The 22568-nt window shown below is 40.8% G+C and overlaps 1 protein-coding gene across 1 annotated transcript in view; it reads left to right on the top strand.

Moving 5' to 3' along the window:
* The window catches only part of PTPRT (protein tyrosine phosphatase receptor type T), a 460489-nt gene that overhangs the window by 378458 nt on the left and 59463 nt on the right, over positions 1-22568 (top strand). Inside the window, exons 14-16 of the mRNA XM_059827326.1 lie at positions 1761-1817; positions 11732-11867; positions 19187-19216. Of these exons, the coding sequence (XP_059683309.1) occupies positions 1761-1817; positions 11732-11867; positions 19187-19216 (223 nt within the window). The remainder of the gene's footprint in view (positions 1-1760; positions 1818-11731; positions 11868-19186; positions 19217-22568) is intronic.

Here is a 22568-nt window from a genome sequence, read left to right as displayed (position 1 = left end):
AGTCAGAAAAAAACCCCAAACCACCTTTTTTGGAGTGGGGGCTAATCTCGGTATTGACAGCTTAAAAGCTCTGCTTTGAGTTGGTACCAGAAAAAAAGCATATTTTGTTTTGAAGCAAGAAAATAAATACATACTGCTGGTGCCAGGCTAAACGTTCCTTTTGGGCTATAGGCCTAATTTTTCCCTTCCTAGACATTTGACACTGCAGTAGCTCCATTAACGTTAGTGAAATGGGTTCTGATTTACACCAGTGACAGGAAGATTAGGATCAAGACATGTTTAAGCAAGGCAAGTATTCTCTTGAAGTACTGGATTAACAAGGGCAGTAAACGTGAGTGTGGGAGTAATTAGGCAATAAAATGTGTTAGGTAGTGTGTTACTGGGGGATTATAACACATCTTGGGTGTTGCTGCAAGGCACCTGTTCAGAAGCTGAGTAGCTTTAATTACTTGAGAGACGCACGAGGCTGTTCCACTGTCGCTACTTCAGCAGGCTGGGAGGCAATTTGCTTTGTACGTCCCATTGCCTCAAAACCAAGAAAATGAAAGTAGACAACTCTTTAAAAAAGTGTTTTAGTCCATTAAAGAGAGTTTTGGAGGTTTCTTACTGTTCCCTCCTTCCCTTTTAGCAAGAAATAGACTGTTCAGATCAACCCTTTTTCAGTTCAGCTCAGCTCAGCTCCGTGCAGGAGCTGCTTCCCATCTCTCCCGGTGGTGCACTCTTCTGCGTGGTTTTCTGCCTGCTGCTCCTGTTTAGATGAACTTGATTCTTGCGGTCGCAAGAAAGAGCTCTCAAATCTTTGTGTATTGGCTTATTAAATGGTGGGGGGGGGGGGTGTTAGCATTTCAGAGCACTAGGTCGTGACACCAGTAGTGCATCTTCCAAAGCAGAGCTAGTAGATACCCAGCTGGGCAAGCACATCTATTGAGCTCGATTCCTTCCACCCAGTGTCTCAGTGTAAGAGTTGGCTGATGCCGGTGGAAAGGGCCAGTGGCAGGGACTCATCGTCAGCCTTTGCTGTGGTGACATTTGGTGATCCATCAGAAAGCTCTCTGCGTTTGTCCAGTCTGTGTAGCCATTTCACATTTTGCCAGCATGTTTTAAATCCACAAGCATTATTAACCTTTTGTATCTACGTATGTATTCTTTTTCAGATTCATTGGTCTCAGATTTCTTACCACTTCCAGCCATAAACATCTCTCCTCACATGGGCTAGTCCTCTTTTTTAAATTACTGGAGTAATGTCGTCTTTCACAGCATTAAGTCACATGGATGCAGAACGTTAGCATAAAACACTCTTTAAAAATAAGTATCTAATTAAACCCCGATTTACCAGCTCTCTGCCATACAATTTTCATTCAGCCAGTTTATTTATTAGTTTTGCCATTTGGTTTCCTTGATAGCATTTGTTTTAATATGTCCCATTCTTTCTGAATTAACTGACTTGTTCTCCCTGTCTTAAAGCAACATATTTGTATTGACACTTTATTAGAGAAAATTGTAACCTCTTACCAAGAGAGAGCGATTACCTCTTGTATTCTTAAAGTGCATTAAATTAATTTCACAGCGTAATTGAAACCAAGGCAGAGGGCTCATTAATGGTTCCTTATCTCTTGATACTCATTTCTTCTTTCTTTAAAATGTGAGTCCTTGCAAATGAAAGAATGGAACTTTAATAATCATTATGAGGTACATTTTTTTTTTTTTCCTTTTTTTTTTTCTTGTGCATGCTGCCTGGGAACGATTTTGCTTGTTCTTAGCAGTACTAGGTAGGCAAGAGGTGACCACGCGAAACCCGCCCAGCCTCTTGAGCACAGGTGATTATCAGTTCAGGAAAAGGAGAACTGTTCAAACTTGCAGAAGTCTGAGCAGCCTCATGACTTCTTGTTTCATATTTGGGTTGCATGGGAAAATACTTTTACAATTATTCTAACTACAATATAAAGGGGAACTCCTTACATGGCACTCCTTTTGCACCAAGGTGAATATACGCCTGTGCAGAGGGTCAGCTGGGGGTCTAAACACCACTTAAATCTTCACAGGAGCACTTGAGCATGACGGAAGGGCTCCGGGGATCCCTTGCCAGCCCTTTGCAGAGGCTGAATATCTCCCTGAGCATGCATGGAGATGATCTTGCATTTTTTGATTAAAGTAGCTACGGCATTTTCTGGGGCTGATTATTACGCTTATTCTTAGACAGCCGAGTCCTGCTGTTGAAGAAATGATGACAGGAAAATGAAAACCTGATTCTGTTAGCCCTCGGCATAGAAACTTCTGCTGGAATCGGAGACTTTGCAGAATTGAGCCTCAGTAGCACCATGTAAAGTCATTCACAGATCACTAGTGGGGAGGTTCAGAACTTCTCAAGGGTTTTGCAGTTTCCATCAGAATGAACTTGGAGGTCTGTGTGTCATAAACTTGCCTTGCAGTATGTAACGCCGGGACTGGTACCAACCTTTTGTTCCAGAAAATTTAAATACCAAGAAGAAATCCCATCAGTTTGTGGAAATAGTTTCTTCTGCTTTAGCCTGATGTGCATAGAATGACTTACTGGGATGCAACAGTTACATGTGCTTAATATGAAAGGGAGGGGAAAGGAGGGTTGGTTTTTCACTTTTGGGATGGATTAAATTTTTATAGGGATGCTCCTCTCCCAGTTATTCCTATCTAGCTAAGACTTCCTCACCCAACAGTTACTTCAAGTACACATCAGGGCAGCTGTAATGATACGGGGACAAAAAGGTACCGGGGTTACTGTGAAGTTCAAATGCTTTTAAGATGGAGAGAAATGGTCTTGCTTTTTTGTAGTGCATCAGCACTGGGAAAAGGGAACTTCCTGGGAAATGAGTGCACAACAATCTTCAGACCTCAGAAATGAACCTGGGTCTGAAAGGTGACCAGTGAAATCACCGGGAGAAAAAAAAAAACTGAAAAAAAAAATGGAAAGCCAGCAGAAAAAAAATTCCTACTCTTCACACACAGTTTTGCTGCATATGAAAACTGTTCATTTAATAGATCTTGCTCCCTCAAATTCATTTAAGAGGGCTCTGTTGTTTTCTGAAATATATTCTAGTTTTGTAGACAGATAATGTATTTTTTAAACAGATCTAATACCACTTCAAGTCAGTTTGTTATTGCATTTTGTCTTCTGATACACTGGAATGTTATTCCTTTGACAGGTTTATTCTGGTTTTTGCTATTTATTTCAGAGGGTTTTATCACACTTCTTAAGTTGAATGCATCAAAATGTTTTTTTTTCTTTTCCCCGCACAAATATCTGCTTTCTGAAAGTTATTTTTTAGCACAAGTTTGTGTATCACCATAATTAATTGTTAATAACAGACACATTTTTGTTGCTCTTACTGAAAAATATTCCCCGCTGAGAAGACAGCTCAAACTTCCTGGCATATGGATGCCCACTTAACCCAATGAGCATCTTTATTTTCACCGAATTTGGTATCAAGACTTACTTAGAGGGATTTAAAATGTTGCCTATAGGGACTTCCTTAACCCAGGGAGCTGATGAACCAACTTCAAGTTAGTGAAGAACCTGGTGCAGAACTGGATGAGGCAGCAAGTGAACCAAGTTTGATAACCGCAGCCCAGTTTCTAGAGGATGTTCTCTACTCTAGGGCTCTGCTGCGCTGACAGACCCTAATCTTGGGCTCCCCAATTAAAATAAGCAGTGGGAGGGAGGAGGCTGGGAGAGGCAGTGTTTAAGGTAAAGTTTGGGATAGATTAGAAACAGTAGACTGAAAATATCACCTCTAGTTCAAAGCATTCACTGCTGGGATACACTGGGTCGCTTCAGAAAAGAAGGGTCTTTAGAAAAAGCAGAATAAAATTGATGATTGCTGTGTGAGGCAAGTCCTCCTGGAATGAAAGCAGGCATGGATTTACTTGGAGCACCATGGAGGCTGTTGTCCCTTACAACACCCACCTGGTGTGAAAGGACGCTGTTGGCCATGTGTTGTGGCTGGGGCTGGTAGGTTGGGCCGTCACCTTTGTTTGCAGATGAGCTGGTAGCCAGGCAAAGGAGTTAAAAAAAAAAAAAGCAATAGCTGGACATTAAAGCCAGAAGTGAAGGTCAAATCAGAAAGGATTTGTTTTGGTTTATTTAGTTTTAATGCAAGGAGCAATGCACAATGACTCGCTTGTGAAATTCAGAGCTTTTTTTTTTCCACTCTTCTGCTTGAACGGTTGCAGGAAGAACTGTCTGAATGTCCCCAAAGCCTTCTGCACAGGGGCTGAGAGGTGGGGCAGAGGAGGGGGCAGCCGCGGGTGGAGAAACAGGAGGAGGGCTGTTACATTTTAGAGGACAGCAGTGTTGAATGTTCCTAACCTTCATACGCTTATACCAACTTATTTGGGTAGTCAGTATTTCTTCTTCATTTCCCGACATGTGAAGATGCTTTCTAAGGTGTATCAGCTGCTGGTCAGGTACTGTGGATCACTTAAAAAATTTTTCATAAACAGATTATCATTGTCAGTGTCCTTAAATAGCACTTCCAAAGGCATGACAAACCCAAGGCTATTACAAATACATTATGCCTCTGTTTCCTTACATAGATTTTTCAATGAGCCAGTGTTCAGAAACAGCGTTATTATTAATGCATTAGCTTCTTAGTTTCCTGCAGGAACTGGACATTTAAAAACCTATATGGTAGCATTAGGCTGTGTGACAATGTCACAAGAGAGGTAGGTGTGAAAGAGGCTGTTTCGTAATACCACTGTAGAGGAAAAGAAAAATCTTCATTCAAGTCATGCCTGAAAGTGCTGCCTGATCTTGGCAAAGTAGAGAAAGTTTCCCCATGTTTTATGCAGTCCACGTAGAGCGTGTATACGCAGACTCGCTAATGCATTGGCCATATGACTCCCTTTTTACTGTAAAGCGGTGACTATCCTCCTTTGCATGCTGCTCAGTCAGCTCGAGGGTGAAGTCTTACCGGGCACAGTTTTTGTAGGCCACCGTGGTACTTAAGGCACCTTTGACCAGCCGGGCTCGAAAGGTGACCTTATTTCAGTATTCATTTTATACCCACCTCTGGACTTGCTCACTGGTTTTGTAATTTCTGCAGCTGGTCTGGCTGTGGATTTTTAACGCTAACCACAATGAGAGCAGAGTAATTGCTCAGAGGGGACTGGCTGGTGCAAAGGTTAATTAGGTTTTGTTTGTAGGGTGCACGAGTCTATTATACATCCATAGCATTGCCATGCACTCTCATGTTTTTGCCTGTATCAGTCAAAAAATAGATCTCCCTGTGTCTGTTTAAGACCATGCAAAAATGAAGTTACATCTGTAAATTTGAACTTGTGATAATGGGAATTTTACTTGTTTTCCATTTTTATAATTTAAAGCTAGTTTCTAAATAGCTCCGCAAAAGTGGAGAGTTAAAATGGAAACATGCTATCGCCTTCTGAACCATCGCGTCACTTGTAGGCATCACAACAGCTGCTCTTTATCTGAGCTCTTCTTTCAAGTAAATGTAATAACGTTTCTGATTCTTTGGGGCCATATATCTGCCTTTAGCACAAATTAAGTGCTTCTGTTCTGAAGGGAGAGGAAGAAAAACAGGAGGAGAAAAGAAAAGCCTTTGTGGTGGATTTGTCTGGAATCTCCAGAATCAATTATTCTCTTACTGCTATTTTTTAATTCTCATTCAGTTTAGCAATGCTAATCTTGATTCCTCGCTGTGTGTTTACCCTCATCCTTCTACAGATTCAACCTGTGTGCCTGGTAATCCCTCATATAAATTCTGGTCTGTCCTTCTCTCCAGGACTGCTTTGTTTTGCTGCTCGCTCTGCTTAGAATATGGTTGAAAGCTTTTCGCTCTCATCATTCTTTCCATTCCTTTTGAGCTCTTTTAAAGAAATGAGAATGTCTCATTGTAGTCTTAAGTCTGTACTGTTTTCAGGCGTCAATAACTGGAGGTGGAAAATTGGTGTAGTGATGTTATGTGCAGTGATAGTGGTGGTGGTGGTCCTGTTTTTAATGAATTACAACAAAGAAACAGCCAAAGTGGAACCTGTCTTTCAGATTTGATGAGCTGTTTCACTTTGTTAGCTTATGATAGGCAGAAGCACCGGCATCGTGCATAGCTTTTATTAGTCCCAGTACTCTGGTATACGCTGCTGAAGGTTGCAAACTAGTCTGTCTTACACAACCCATGCGTGCAGCCAGCTGACGCAGAGGGCTGTCGCTGGGTAGTGCTGGCTAACAGGTATTCCCCACCGAGATATAAAATGGTGCCCTTCCACCTTTATCTCAACGTTATCGTTCTTACAGGTAGCTGCCTGCCCTTGTGTTTGGGTACCGGAGACACTGTTTCAGAGGTATAGATATAATCAGGATCTGAAAACATAAGGGAAAACATTTCTGCATGCGGAGATGCTTTAATCATTTGTAGGCCACTCGTATAGAAAGCACCATAAAAAAGAAAAGGAAATCATGTTTACAAGTGATTTGAGAATAGCTGTCTTTTGAAAATAAGCCTCTAGGTCTACTAGGAAATTTTACATTCAGCATACTGCCCGGCCATTGTGTGCTACAAAGAAATTACTCTGATTGAGCAACTCATTTTAACTCATAATGACTTCGAACCCATTATTTTTCATTAATTTTTCTGGGTTAAATAATGCTTCGAAGTAATTTTTCTGATCGGTTTTTGTTTCGAGAGTGACTTCCTATCTGAAGAAGTTGTATTCTTAGGTGTTACAAATTTGAAACCAAACCTAGTCTTTGCCAGACTGACTTGTCCCCTTTCTGGGTCTTTCCAGTCATCTGGCCGTGGCTGAAGCTCCCATTACTTGTGTTGCTTCTCTCATTTTGTCCCTCTTTCATTTACACTTGCACTGCCTTTTTCTTGCCCCTGGGTATCTGACCCAGCTGTCCTTAGAGCTGTTTTGTTCACTTTCTCTTCTCCTCCTATTGTGTATTGGATGCTTCTCTCTCCTATGTGGTGACACGGCTACTGATGATTGTGGTACCACTTCCATCGCAGGGCTTTGTTCTTTATGCCTCACCAGTTGGAAATGTCACATAAATACCCATCTTTTCCTCCTGCTTATGGCCGTTTTGAATTATTCTTCCTGTCAGTTACATTTTTTCAATGCAGCGCTTTAATTGCTGCTTTAAATAAAGAATGTTTCAAATTACAGTTTGTGAAATAGGTTTTTTAGAAGAAACTTGTATTATCAGTCCTGCTTAGCTACAGTCACTCAATAATCATTCTTTCCTGGATGTTCTTCAGAGTGCCACCTCCACAGAGAAGGTCACTTTATATCTGGTGGCTTATTGTTTTCAAATAATATCCCTGTGCATAAATTGCTGGGTGAAAGATTGCCATGGTATCTCTCACTTAGCTGCCGTTGCTGTTTTTCCTCCGTTCCCCCTCCCAGCCCCACCTGCGAGAGGTTGCGTGGTCCGAGTGAATTGCCACAGGGTGGCAGTCCAGAAATGTCAGTCCTCAGCTCTGCTGTTGGGTGCCTGTGATGCCAAAGGCATATCCTTAATCTTTCCAGATCTATAAAGTAAATAACATAATTTATTACTTACCTTGCATGAGCATTAAGAGGATTTAAAGTACACATGAATATCGCTCTAGGAATGTATAGCGCTGTGTATGAACGCTTGCTAGTAAGTGGATGATTTTTCACTTTCTTAGCATTTTGAGAAGGTTCTCCTCTTTAGTTATGACTGGCAAAAACTTTGAGTTTAGGCTGTTGGAATTGCTTGCCAACTGTCTCCCAGCTCAAAGTAGCTAAACACATCACCTCTTCCTTGTGGACAGAAACACTTTCAGCTGAAGAAATCTTCTGAAAGATTTAACTCTGGAATACAAATGGCAGCACTCTATACTGAAATTAATTTTGGATTTCAAAATTCTTGTCCTTAAGTTATCAGCCACTGCAGGGCCAGCTTTAACCATGATCTTGAAGCAAGGAGGAATTTAAAAGGTTGAAAGCCACAAGGAGTCGGCACAATATGAAACCATGCTGCCAGTAGCTGCACCTTACTGAACTAAGTCTGGGACGTAGGTATCTATGAATCCACAGCAGGATAGCTGGATTAGACCTTGGGTGCCTGTGGGTGCGTTACTAAAACCAAACATCAGTGCTTGATGATCCATAAACCTGACTTCTCATGGGCTGATGAGGCAGGCGACTCTGGGAAAGAACCCATTTGCCCCAGCTCTGCTCTCTTTGCATCGCTGCAGCAGCACCGGAACAGTATCTCCCATGAACGTGCTGCATGTAATGTGCTCTGTCTCACTGCAAGATGCTGGGTCTCTGGGAATCTTGAAAGGGGTTGAAAAAGCAAAGCAGATTAGGTTGGTGGGAAAGGACTAAAACCTTGACATAGCTATGAATGTAAAACGGAGTGCCGGGTGAATGCCGATGCCTGTGAAAGTCAGATTCCTGCCACTGGTCAAGCTTCTGGGGAGATGCATTTTGTACAGTATGTAAATGTATATCTCTGAAGGTAGTAGCCTGATCTAGTAGGTAATGCAGAGAGAGGGAGTCAAGGGACCTACGGTCTTCGCTTCTCTGGCACTGTCTTCTGTCATTTGCCTTCCGTATTAAGAAAGTAAGCTCAGGGCAGAAAATTGTCCTACTTCATGTTGGTACAGTGTAATGGGGTCTTGGCCTTCGCGGGGGCTCTGGGTGCCGCTGAAATACACACAGTAATAACAGCGGTGACCTGTTCTATATCCTATTATTCCAGTATCCAGCTTCAGTTACAAGGAACAATTTATTCCAGGAAACATGGTGGAAGTAACCACTAGAAAATATGGTTATAGTTTATTTTCTTTCTCTTTTAGTGTCAGCAGTATATAAACATTGTTTTTCAGAAAGAAAAGGGTGGCCCCTCAAGTACAGTAGTGCAGAGCTTTCCAAGTGTATTTAAAGACATTTGTACGAAATGGCCATCTGAACAGTTTTCATGGGCTTCTGTGCTCAGAGGATTTCAGATCTGCCTGCATGCCGGTAAAGGAGAGCAGCAAAACTGAATTCTAAAAAAGTGTTACTCTTGGGAGCAGCAGAAGTCATCTTCTGCAAGTACAGTAACAGCTCATGGACCTCCTCCTGCCAGAACGGAAGCGTTCTCCTTACCTACGGCTGGTGGTGGTGCAGGTGGGAGTACAGCAACCGGAGTAGATTTAGGCATCTACAAGGAAAAACAAGGGACTTTTGCAGTAATGTTTGATTGCAAAGCTTTAAGAATCCAAGACCTGTGAATTTACTGACACTGTCGTATCATCAATTCCTAGGTGCTATTAGCTAAGACAACTTACAGATGGTTGGACTAGTAGCCTAAAGGAATTGTTGGCCTTTGCCAAGACAGATAGAAAGAGTTACATAGAAGATTCAAGTGAATCAGTCACCACGGTGTGTAGGTGTCAGGATGGATAATAAGCCTTTATTCTCTTTCTAGAACTGCAGTAGTCTACAATGGGACAAGAAATATCAAATAAAAATACACTGACCACACATCGCCTGTAGTAACAAGCAACAGCCTGGCGAAATCAAACCAATCTAGTGGATCAGAGGATGGAGTTGACAGCACTTTCTTAATTTTTTTTAACGTGGCTCCCAATTCATGAGGGTATTCAGAGCGTACAAAAATGGGGGCGGTCTGACAGTGCTGTTGGTGGTAGAAAGCCATTTTCCAACACCTATTATTTAGCGTCATAGGAGTTACTGCCACTCAAGTGATGGGTAATTTGGAGTACTTCTGAGTTTCACTTCAAACAAATAGAGTTTTAGCCATTTTGGGGGAAAAATTATACCTTTATCGTTTACTTTGTTGTGTGATAGTGTCAGGATTGCCTGTATGACGGCATATAGCTCACCTCTTGGGCAGATTTGCTCCAAGATTGTAAGAGATGTTGTCAAATAAAAATGGTAATATGCAACCGATACATTATTTTATTTTCACGCTCAGAGGTCCCATTAATGCATTTCAGACACATGCACACAGAAGTTACCAGTGAACTCTTAACTGAATGGGAAAATTGGTGGATGCAGCAGAGCAGTAGAGTTGTCAGGGGCAAAAAGCTGAAAATTACACGTGTGCTTCAATCAGTAAACGTTTTGCCTGGTAAATATTGTGTTTTGCTGTGGCAAACTAAATTAACAGCTTAGCTCTAGGAAAAGTGAAATCATACTTTTATCACTGCATGTGGTGAGTTTTCTTGTTTCGCATTCATTGTGTCATTGTTCTACATGTACTTTTCAAGCTACGATGACAGGAGAATATAACACTTTATTCAAGATCTGATCCTCATGCCTGGAAGTCCATCAGCTAAGGCCCTATTCAGAACATATCTAAAAGCCCTATATTCAGTGGTATGATTAGATCATGGTAACCAATGGGACTCACCATTGCATACAGAGATCTTTCAAAGCATATGCAGTTTAACGTGTGACAAATGGGCAAAAGAATAACCCAGTGAGGCTTTCTACTGTCTCACCAACATACAGACTCGATTGACTATTACCTCCCCAAGCAACTGACTTCATGAACAGAAGTGATTCAGCTTTTCCCGAAGCTCAGCAACACAGAGTTGGTAAAAGAGCAAAACATTACGGTCTTCTCATGACAGCACTCTGTTTTCACCTTTGATTCCCTTTTCCTACCGTGTTTAAACTGTAGAGGAAGACTTGGCTGACTCCAACACCAAAGGTGAAGCCCAAGATAAGATTGTGATCTCATGTAACATGAATTCTTTAACTTCATCAAATGCAATGGTGATATTTTTAGGAGTAGTTAAGCATATCAGGAATATAATAAATATAGGCTCATTTAGTCTTTAGAGAAGCCATGATTCAAATCTTGTGGGGCTTTCTAAATCAAGCTCAGGGGTTTAAGCCATATCTGGAAAATTCTGTGCAGCAAGTAGTGAAGAAGTCAGCAGAGCTAAGGTAAGCACTATACAACAAGTCCCAGCAACAGGGGAGAGGGTAGCATTCCGCACGGTCCTCAGGTATTGCAGGGGCAAAAGACCCTTGAAGGCAGATGATGAAAAGGAAGTAAAAGAAGAAATGCTGTGCAAATAATGTTCCTAAATATGTTGTATTTTTAGGTGTGTAGACTTTACTCTTCAAAACCCAAGAATTTCAGATAGAAATCCTGTGGTCTTGCCTGGGCTGCAGAAGAACTCATGCATGGAATACATTAGCTGATGTGGGGGGTGCTCTGTGTGTTGGATTAATGCTTGTTACATGCATAATTGCAACTATATGTTTACAAAAGCCAGGCCTCCAGTATAGTAAGAAATACAAATGTGTTCTGGTTTTAGAAGAAAAAAAGTTTTTGCAAGTAGTATTATGAGATATGTTACTGCAAACTTTTATATTCATTAATTCAATGAGTAAGGATTGCACCTCCACGTAGGCTATTTGAGATGAAAATTATAACTGCTGTTAATTCTCCTGCTTCTAGGTGTATGCTGAGTGCTTCAGAAGAGTAAATTCCCCATTACAGTATAATATGGTAAAATATTAGAGTCAGTTGCATTACACTGGGATTTTACACCCTATTACTGCTCTGAGTTATCTGTCATTAGCCCTTATTAAAGGCAGATTTAGTTAGATGGACAATTGTCTATTGCAATTTGATTGCAAATACATTGTTAGGCTTTCAAATGAATATTTGAAGTGGATCATTGCACATTTTTTCTACAAATTCTCTTTTTATCTCTTCTTTCCTCCCCCTCTATCTCTTAAGGAGCTTCCACCCAGAATTCCAATGCAGTGGAACCAGAAAAACAAGTTGACAGCACGGTGAAAATGGCCGGAGTTATAGCTGGTCTTCTGATGTTTGTTATTATCCTCTTGGGAGCAATGCTAACCATTAAGAGAAGGTAAGTTTCTGCTTTGCTTCCATCTTGGACCTTCTGGCTAGAGTGTTTCTACTTCAAAAAGAAGAATAAATTTGGTAGAGATAAAACATTCCATTTGTGCTACAGAGAGCAGCAGCTGATGCCTATTTATGTAACGCTACCACTAAGAAGTTGTAGTCCCAGAAGAGATGCCTGTTCTTGCAGATACTATATCAGCAACAACAGAATGGTTGTTACTGCAAAGGGTTAATGAATATTAATTGATAATTAATGAGAAGGGATAGCTCATGAAAAAGCATGGAGAAGTACAAAGCAATAATGAGGCAATGGAAGCAGGCATGTGAGCCTGTGCAGGTAGCACAACAGTGGTCTAATAGAAGACAAGAATTCTTTCTTAATAGCCAAGAGAAATAATGTGATCAGGGGTCTTCTTCCCAAGTGAGTCTTGATGAGACATATTTTCACACAGCAATTTCTTTGCAACCAGTGTTCAGCTGGAATATTACATCTTGAGGGTTAGAATCTTTCCAAGAGTTAGCTTTAGTTTACAGGGGAATGAAACTTGGAAAAATCATGTGTGGTAATGAAATTTGTTCAAACAGTTCATTTTCTGTGATTTTCTTTGGACAATTTGCACTTACTTTTTAAAGTAGACTATTGTGGTTGCTACTATTTGAAGAGCTCCACATTTACAGTGTAATATACTGATTCAGAAAACCACTTAGGCAAAAGGTTTTCTTGAGAAAAGTAGGTATTTTGTATATATTTTTACCAGTCACATTTATGAAGTGAACCCTACTGTTCAACAGTAATTTGATTCTAAATGAAACAGGAGCTAGATAGCCTGGCAGCCCCTTGTCTAGGGTACAGATGGCATTCCATGTGACAGCCTTGATGATTTTATTTGGTCTGTTGCAGGGAGTGCAGCTTTTCAAAGCAAAGCTCTGCTCCTTTGAGATCTCTTATCTCTATGACAAACAGTCACACATTTCCCAAAAACAAGAGCAGCAGTTAAATCTAGACATGATCTCCTCTATCTTAATCCAGAGCACATATGCAAAAGGAATAGCTCTATGCTACAGATGTTGGAGTGCAGGGCTGCTATGCAGAAGGACCTTGAGAGGCTGGAGAAATGGGCTGGTGGGAACGTCATGAAGTTTAGCAAAGACAAAGTCCTGCGTCTGGCGTGGAGTAGCCCCATGCAACAGTACAGGCAGGTTTGCAGAGAAGGACCTGGAGGTCTTGGTGGACAAGTCAAACACAAGTCAGCAATGTGCCTTTGCAGCAAAGAAGGTCAACTGTGTCCGGGGCGGTGTTAGCAAGAGTGTAGCCAGCAGGTTGAGGCAAGTGATTATTCCCTTCTGTTTGCCACTGGTGAGGTTGCTCTGGGCATGCTGTGTCCAGTTTGGGAATCCTCAGTACAAGAAAGGCACTGATATATTAGAGCAAGTCCAGAGGAGGGTTAGCAGAATGGTTCGGAGGTGGAGTATCTCCATCCTTGGAGAAACTGAAAACTTGACTTGGACAAGGCCCTGAGGAACTTGGTGCAAGTGAAACTGGTTTAAGCAGGAGGTTGGACTAGATGTCCTTTGAGTAGCCTTTCCAGATGATGTAACTCTGCAAAACTGATCACACACACGCATGTACTGACTACTGTGAATTCCTGTTGACTTAACCGAAGGTGTGGGTAATCTAGACTTTTAATCCAATTTTTGTTGTGTGCAAAAATTTCTGATTTTGTGGACACATGTGTATGTGTTTTGTAGTCACATCTACTGCACTTTTGTTCAATGTTAAACCCAAACAGTATAGATGTCACTGATTCCAGTCTCACGGGAGCTTTTCCATTCATAAGCATAAAAAATTTGGATGCCTCCAATGTCAAACAGAAAAAGAGTTTCAGGAAAAATTGAGCTGGGTTTCTGGTTTGTTTAATGCCCAGCCCTCATCCATTCCTGTTACCTTCCTACATGTTGTTTAAGAAAAGCTTTTCTTTTCAGCTTGAAAGGTAAAACTTGTAAGGAAAACTGTCAGAGTAATGCCACATCTGAACATCCTGGTGTATTTCACAAGCTATTGAAAATTGATAGCATTTCGGTCCCACAATGCATTAGTATTGTAAATCATGTATATTGCTGGGCAGAAAAAAACTAATGTCATGATGACCTGGAATTCCTTATTTGCAGACAGTTTTTCTGTGGTGTAGCCTGCCAAGAAGTAAGTCAGTGAGGTATGGATACTCTTATGAGTCAATGTACTTTAAATACTAAGGAGGAGGTAATACTCCTAATCTCTCTGTATTTTCTCGAATTTTCAGATTTCACATCAAACTTGTATTCCCAAACAGCCTACCCCATCTTTTGAAATGTAAATGTGGGACTCTTGCTGTTAAACACCGTGATTGCTGCCAATCTACTTTTTGTATAAATTTGAAAAGAGTTAGGAAATTTCTCAGAGGTAGAATTCTGGGCAAGTAAGTTTTTTTTTTTTTTCTCCAAATGCTGTGGAATAAATCTTCATCATTCTCTTTCTGATGAATGCATCAATGTGGAGATGTCTGGATACATATCAATGATTTAACATCTTTGCTTAATCTTCTGTCTTCCAATGAAAACTGGAGAACCAGAAAAAGGCCAGGTTATCAATATGTAGGAATCCTTCAAAGAAAAAGTAAAACTTTATGGCTGATTTAGATTATCAGATCATCAGGTTTTTTGCTTTTATTTTTTTTTTAAATGGACTCTACATATTTTATGCATAATATAACAAACTTTTATTAGAGGTCAGGAGGAAACTTGGAGACTGTATTATATAGTTTAGTTAGCAGGTATGTAAAAATCACTGGATTTTAGCTTTAATTTTTTTCTGATGCACGTTTAACTCAGATAAGTAAATGATGGCGAGATCTATCAAGATCCAGCTTTTTCCAACATTTGATTCTTAGGATGTTTTGGCTGTCATGATGGGTGCAGTATCAGTTGATATCTCATAGACAGAGAAACACAGACAAACGCAGAATCAAAAATACTCACAATGCAGAGCAACTTCTAGAGGCTGGAGTCTGAGGATCCATTTGCTTGATATAAACATTCCCAAGCTAGTGCCGACCTGAGCTGGGCACCTAACACAGGGCACATGTTCATCTGTGGAACTAGCCTGGCCCCAAAAGCAGCACTGTTCGGTGAACTTGGATGTGATGTCCCATGGACAGAACTTTGCTCTGTCTGGCTTTGCCATAGACTCTTAACCTAAGCATCTTTCGTCAAGAATAAAATTAGGAAGGAGGAGAGTGGGGGTATTAGAAATATAAATTCTCCCCCTTTTCCTTCTAGAGCTGGAAAATTACATTTTCCTCTCTGTCGTTCCCCCCTGCCCAGTGCAAAGAGGGAAAATCACTGCAGTCTGTATCCCTCTTTGCCTGTTTGCTGTCATTTGCAAGGTTATCCACTGAATACACGCTATTATAAGAAATAAACTGGCTCATCGACTTTAGAATCTTTTCCCATTTAGAAGCTATAATAGTGCAGAAAGAGGTTTTGGAGGCTTGCTCTCTCTAGGTCTGCGTAGCACACCTCCAGCATCGCTGACAGACCTGCTGATTGCATCACGGTTCTGGGTCTCCCTTGAATGGGCACCACCCGTCACGTCCAATTGAGGCTTGGAGCTGCATATGGACAAGTGTTCCCTGAAGATGAACTTAAGCCTGCCAGGCTCATTTCATTTGTAAACTAATGCGGATTGGGACCAGCTTTTATAAAAGGAAAGGCCGCTTTGGACCACAGATTGACTTGAACTTCAGGAGGAGCACAGCTGAAAACTAGCACTTGTCTGAGAGAACAGTTTAACAACAAAGTTCTCATTCTGTTTTACAAACAGAAATGTTAGGTGCTTAAGCTCTTGCATTCGATTTTTGCATTAACCTTACTTGAAAGAGAGTTCCTCTTTTCAGTTCACTAAGGCTAATGCCTCAGTGTACAAGACAGTGCAGTCTTGCAAGGCAACAATGCAGAAAAATAATTTAATTAGACTTGGGGCATTTTCTTCAAATGGAGCTGGAAAATATCACAGTGACATTTGTTCATGGTCCAGGGCAGCATAGTTCATCGGTAATAGGCACAGTAGTGGATTTCCTGAATGAAGCATTTTGTTAACCAGTGCAAAGAGCAAAGGAAGGAGAGAGATTAGAAGAGACAGAAACACTAAGAGAAGGCAGACGCTGGTTTGAGATTCGGATTAGGCAGATCATCAGAAGCTGCTTTTTGTTTCCATGAGATGCACCAAATCAGCGTACTTTTTTGAATGTTTCATATGCAAGGCATGAGCATGTGTTGCCCATTGCTCATAGTTTCAGAAGACCATATTGCAAAAACTCCAGCGACTCGCAAATTTCTGGGCTGACAATGTTCTATAGGGTTTAGTCAGATATATGAAGCTAAATTAAGCCAGCCAGAATGTTTATGCAGTGGAAAATTTGGGTTTGACTTTAGGTTTGTTATCTAAAAGTTGAACCCTGGGGTCGCCTAGAGTCTGCTAAAGTTTCTGTATGTGTAAAAGGGGTGTGTGTGTGTGTATATAAATTTCTGTTTTAAATATAACTGTCTTACAGTATCTAAAATCAAAACCATTAATGAAATTTGTTTTCTTGGTTTGAGGAACCCACTAGCTACATGAGTTACATGTTTGCAGCTCCAATATCATCATATGTATATGGATGCACAAATTACTGCAATATAATTTAGCCTGCTAATTTACAGTTGGTGATCAGTGTCCACTTAGGGTGTATTTGCGCACCTAAGGCAGTACCACTTTCTTTCGTTAATAGATACATACTTTGAAATACCTCATTTTTCTTGTAAAACATTGCTAATTCTCTAAGGAGCTTGCTTGTTTGTCCTTAATATTAGTTAAATATTTTTGTGTAGTAGAGAATACAGGACCGGTTAGTAAAAACAAGCTGAAACAAGAAAAACAAGATATTTGTAAACTTTTTTTCTGCAGAAAATACCCTTTGACTTCGTCCCCCAACAGGATTAGATTTTGGTCAATTCTGATTTCATCTGGACAGTTTTAACTCCGGTGTGATCGTGACTTGCATTTCCCTGGGGCGAAGAATGTGACACTTCTCAGGCTTGTACGTTTGAGCGGACAAAGCCTCTACTGACCCCTTTAAATAGAAGACTGAATAAATAGGATCAGACAGCCTGTCATGGGTGCACTGTAAATAAGTTCTTTAAACTGCTGTTGGTAGCAAAAAAGGAGATTTGGGCCTATGTAGGGTCTAGGATTAGTTCCTTCTATGAAAATTCAGCTCCTTATTCTGGATTAGGATTTAGGTTGTTACCTTTAATTAAATAAAACCAAAAAGCCTCTTGAGGAGAACACGCCCAAGCTATAGGATAGAATTACCATAGGGATATTCGCACATTCAGTGACCTGTGTCCCTCTGTGTCCATATTCAAGGTGGATGACAGGCAGGTTTTTCAGGTTGTGTGATACATTCTAGGATCAGGTCATGTTTTTACTGATCCATAACTTTGACCAATTTTAACAGTTAGTTTTGAAATACTCCTTAGGAATTCCTTATTTTAGGTTGCATATTTTGGGAGAATTTGAGCCAAAATGGCCTGTCCAGTTCCAAAATATAACCCTCCTTTTGTTTGCCTTCTGTTATTTTCTATCCTTATGGAATAAACCTTTCTGAGCTTTCCTCTGCAGCCTTGAGGGATACACAGCTTTTTAATGAGAACTAAGAGTCTCGTGTGATCACATATGTCTGCTTGTTGAGACATGAGAAAAGCAGAAAGTACAGCAAAATGTTCAGCAGAACACTTACAGTTGATAGTGCTGTGTGAAACCTGGCACTGGCATATCAGAGGGGTTTAATTAATAGAATAATTTTGAGGATGTAGAGGGTTCAGCTGCGTGGGCTCTCATTTTCCACATCCTGGTGATTTTTCCCTTTGTTTAGAGGTTCAGAGGAGCTCAGAATTTCACAGTGACACTCAGTGGCAATCACTACACCTTAACTGGTGCATTGCTATTGCGTGTAGAATTTCGGCATTTCAGGAGATGGTAGCGTTATGTTAAAAATACATTCAGGTGTACCTTGGAATCGGTGTCATTCAAATAACCTGGCATATATTGGGAATCTGGCCAGAATTTCCAGTTTATAGCAAGGGCCACCACCACAGAAAACATGTCATTTCAGAGTAATCCTCTTGTAGATCAGTAAGTCACTGTCCCTTACCCAGTGTGCGCGCAGCAAAGAGGGCGATTGTGCACAGAGAGTAACTGCGCTGAATCCGTTTTCCATGTGTGCTCATGAAAGTTGTGTTTGGAGCAACCGTAAAAGTGAACGCTTGAACAGAATCACAGAATCACTAAGGTTGGAAAAGACCTGTAAGATCATGAAGTCCAACCAATACCTGTGTTTATACTTATAAGCGCTTCCTAGTGTTTGTAGTGTCTTCAAGGGTGGGATTTTAAAGTTGTGCAATAGGTTGAAGTTTGTGTTTCATTGTTTTTCCCCGTCTTGACCATGGCTGCTGCTTTCGAGGCTCCCTCGTGCCTTGCTGTTAATCTGGAATAACGTGCTAGACCCGTTGTGAAGGAGCCTTTTCAGACAAGCCCTTTTCCAGTTATAAAAGGGAAGACATCACCTCTTAAGTTATAACTGATTGCCAAGGTTTGTTGTGTGGCTCTGCTCAAAACCATAGCAAAATGTTCTGAAGTGTATTGTTGAAAAACTGTAATAGAAAATGCTTAATCACAGTGACGCAGAAAGCTAATGCATGCCCCCAATGATTATCTATAAATACGTAGCGATGCTTGAATTGTTAATGAACTATTTGCATTTTAGAGTTTGATGAAGCTTGATTTATCATTACACAATTTGTTCATTGTCTAAATATTCTAAAATTGTGGTGTTCTTACATTGTCACTTTCCTATTTATTGTTATTTATATTAATAGCTCTTACATATTTCTTTCCATTCCAAAAATCTCAAAAAGCACTTTACAGGCAAAGGTAAGTCTCATTACCCGTGTTACTGACATGGCAAAGTTAAGAAAGAAAGAGGTGAGGGGATTTATTCATGGTGACGCAAGTCAGTAGCAGAAGTGGAAACACAACCTATGTTTCCTGTCTGCAGTTCGGTATCCATTCCTCACTGATGTATAGCTCCTGAAAAAAGTGTAGGAGAACAGTAACTCAGTACAAGAGGCGGCACAAATACTTTGTATATTGAAAAAAATCCTAGAGTTCATATAAATCTAATGATTTGTTTTTCTTGTTTTCTCCTTTTGGATATTTTGTTCATCTGACTGGCCATCGATATTTAGAAGAAATGCATATTCCTACTCCTATTACTTGTAAGTACTTGGCTGGGGATGATGTTTCTTGAGCGTGCTCACCCTGTGGTAATTTTGTGCTTCGTTGTATTCTTTTCTTTTACTGCCTTTTTTTTTTTTACCATTCCATTTATCCTTGTCTTGCCAGCAGCTTGTGTTTTATTTTCTCACTTTCATCCTGTTAATGCTTTCCCTATTTCACCATTGCACCTATAACTGTGCCTGCAAACACATAAATGTCCACAGATATGTCATTTATGGTTTATAGTTCTTCAAATGCTACTGGACAAATACAGAGTGTCCCAACTGCACCTTTTTTAATTGCCCATTGTATTTAGCCAGACTGCAGGGAAATTCACACCTGAAAGTTATTGTTGGGAATTTCTCAGCCATGGAAATAAGCTTTTTAAAAATGCAAGGTTTCTGTCAACTAGGACTTGACATTATCTCAGCAAACATCCCTGTTCCTGGAGCTGCCAGGTTCCGCGTGTCAGTTTAGACCGTTGGATGATGAAGTGGTTCAGATATTTGGATCTAAATCACCTGTCCAGTCCTAATGACAATGCTGCATAATTAAGGCAGTTGTTAAGGCGCGTGAAAATGCTTCACACATCAGTAGCTCCAGAGCCATCTGTTGTCTAAAGGTTGAGGGGCTGGAAAGTAATCAGGGCCAAGCTGTTTCTGCTCTGATAATAGTTGTCTGAGGATCAGGAGGAGGAGAGGACTGGATCAATGATCTGAGGAAGGAGTCCTGGAGAATTGAGTTGGATGCCTTTGCTGTCACCAGAGGGTCGGGAGGGATGGAGAAGGCAACTGTTACTGCTGAGAGAAACAGGTCTCCCCTCTCCATCTCTCAGAAGCAGCAGCCGTATCGCTGACCTAAACCTTTCCCTCAAAAGCAGCAAGCTACCAGCCTTTCCAGGGCTCTGGCATAAACAAAATTGTGAAAAGGGCCACATCTGCTCTGCTAGCCCCTCCTAGCCTGCCACCCCTGGAAACCTCCTCCTTTGCCTGTTCATACAGTTCATCTTTGTCTTGGGGTGGGTGACTTTGTCCTGTCGACATGTCTGGAAGGTGTTCAGCAGGTCAGCAAAATGAGTGCATTTATATTCTGCCCTCTTAGAGGAAGCTGACTAATTTTCCATATGAGTTGATTTACATCCAAAGAACAAGGCAAAGGAGTTAAGTACGAGGATCCCGATACACTACCCATTGGAGTGATTTTGCTTCTCGATGACCTATCAGAAACTAATTGAAAGAGGAACCTTCCCCACTTGCTAAGTGTGTGAGGAGCCTAAAGACACCATAATGAGCCTTGACTTTGGCCAGTTACATAATTGTAAATGCAGGGTAACTCCATTTCCTCTAGACTTCACGCTGACTTCACAGCAAGCATGGAATTTGACCTTAAGTATTCAGATTTCAAGAGAATAACTAACTGTTAAAGTAGGGGATGGTTTTAACGTGTAGGTGCTACTAGCTAGTTGCATTTCTTGCTACAACCTTTCCTCTTCTGCATGTTTCTCGTGAACATCAGAAAAGTGCCCCCTGCTCTGTTCTACTGTTTTTGTTTCCTTACAACCCATTGGCACAGTTGCCTGAAAAATCCAGTCCCCAGTTTTCCATTATAATTTTGTCTTCTTCCAGCAGGCAGTATGTGGTCAGAATGTTCCCTGCTTTATTTTGTTTGAGATTTGTGCGTTTAAAAAACATGAATCAACTTCTGAGCCCTTGTGACCCCGTTTCACGACTGCACAACAACACTGCTTTAAGCAGTCAGCTGACGATTACTCCGCTACAGAGAAAGTAAGGGTATCGTTAAGCGATGTCTTTGCTGTCTTGTAATGGCTTCTGTGGATCAATATACCAGAACTTTTTTCTCAGGGAACAGGAGAGTGACTCAGGAAAAGTGAAGAGACAAAACTCTGGAGGTCACCCAAGCCTGAGGTTGCAATGAGCTTCAGCAGGAGCAGAAGCAAATGCTTTAATAAGATGTAATAGGGCAGATGTACCTCATGCAGCATATCACAACAGAGGAAAGCTGGAGGTATCATCACGCAAGCTTATGTGTTGATAGCACCCCACTGAAGCACCCAGTGGAGATTTGAGCTCAGGATGCAGAAATAGTATAACTATATCTCCCTGCTACTGCACCCAACATTTTTTTGCGGGGAGCTCTTTCTTACCTCTGTGCTTATGGTGGTGTCCCAGGTACTCCATCAAGCATGAGCTCTGCTAGCTGGAACATCACTGCGATAGAGGTAACACATAAATAGTCATCACACAATAAACACTTCCATCATCAGGCTGTACTGTCAGCATTTGTTTTCAGATTGACATTTGTCCTGTTCCCTGATCTGGGAAAACCAAGCTCTTTATTATTTTTTTTTTCCCCCTGAACACAGTCAAGGTACGAGGGATGTTCCAGTAGTGAGTGAAGAAAGCAGGAGAATCCATGAAGGAGCATATGATGAAGGTTTATTGAATTTAGTGTTTCAAGTTTCACATGGAATAGGATGTTTCATTATGATTGCAGCTGAAAATCTTAAATTGCTAAAGGCTGTGTAATTCTTAGCCAAAGCTGATAGAAATTGCTACAGCCTCTTATGAGCAGAGAGGTTTGATTTAAGTTTATTTGAAATGTTGTGAAAATAAGAGCAGCAATATATATTTTTATATTTTTTTTAAAATAGAACTGGCTTTCATGCTATGACCTCGTATGAATGTTTTAGTCCTGAAGCAAAATTCAGTTGAATGAGTTACCAGGATTGAAAAACAGGTTCTCAAATAGATCTGCTGGCAGACCTTTAAATACAACCATATGGAGTACATCGCTTTATTTTTAGTTTCAGTTTCTGGACTTCAAAGTTGTGCTGCTTAGGGTAGTTCTCATCTGCTTTCAGATAATTCCTCTCGACCCTTTGTCATTGGCTATACTGTCATTTCTTCTTGTTAGGGACCAAAGTCTCCAACCCTAACTCTTCTAAACCGTTCTTAATGATAAGTCTATTAACGTCATTGGAGCCATATGCAATGAGTAACTGATTTTTGCAGAGATGGGCCATAAACATTGTGGAAGTCTCTAGACTGGAGTTCTGCCTTCAGCCTGTCTTGTGTTCTGCTGCAATCCAGGACTGTAAAATCTGATTCTGTAAGATGGTTAAGTACCTGCAGCTTTTATGAAACCAGTCCAAAATACTAATTTATAAGAGCAGCTCTTTTAGCTATTTTGTGCAGATTTTGTGCATACCAGGTAAATAGTTGTGGGAGTTCTGTATAGCAACACTTCACTAAAAAACAACATACAGGAAGGGATATTGCTATGGCTGAAAGAGAAGGCCATAAAGGTCTTTAACGCACTTTAAGTGGAAAT

Source organism: Gavia stellata, chromosome 20 (assembly GCF_030936135.1).
Source record: "Gavia stellata isolate bGavSte3 chromosome 20, bGavSte3.hap2, whole genome shotgun sequence".
NCBI classification, from domain to species: domain Eukaryota; kingdom Metazoa; phylum Chordata; class Aves; order Gaviiformes; family Gaviidae; genus Gavia; species Gavia stellata.
This window is presented reverse-complemented; position numbering and strand designations above follow the sequence as displayed.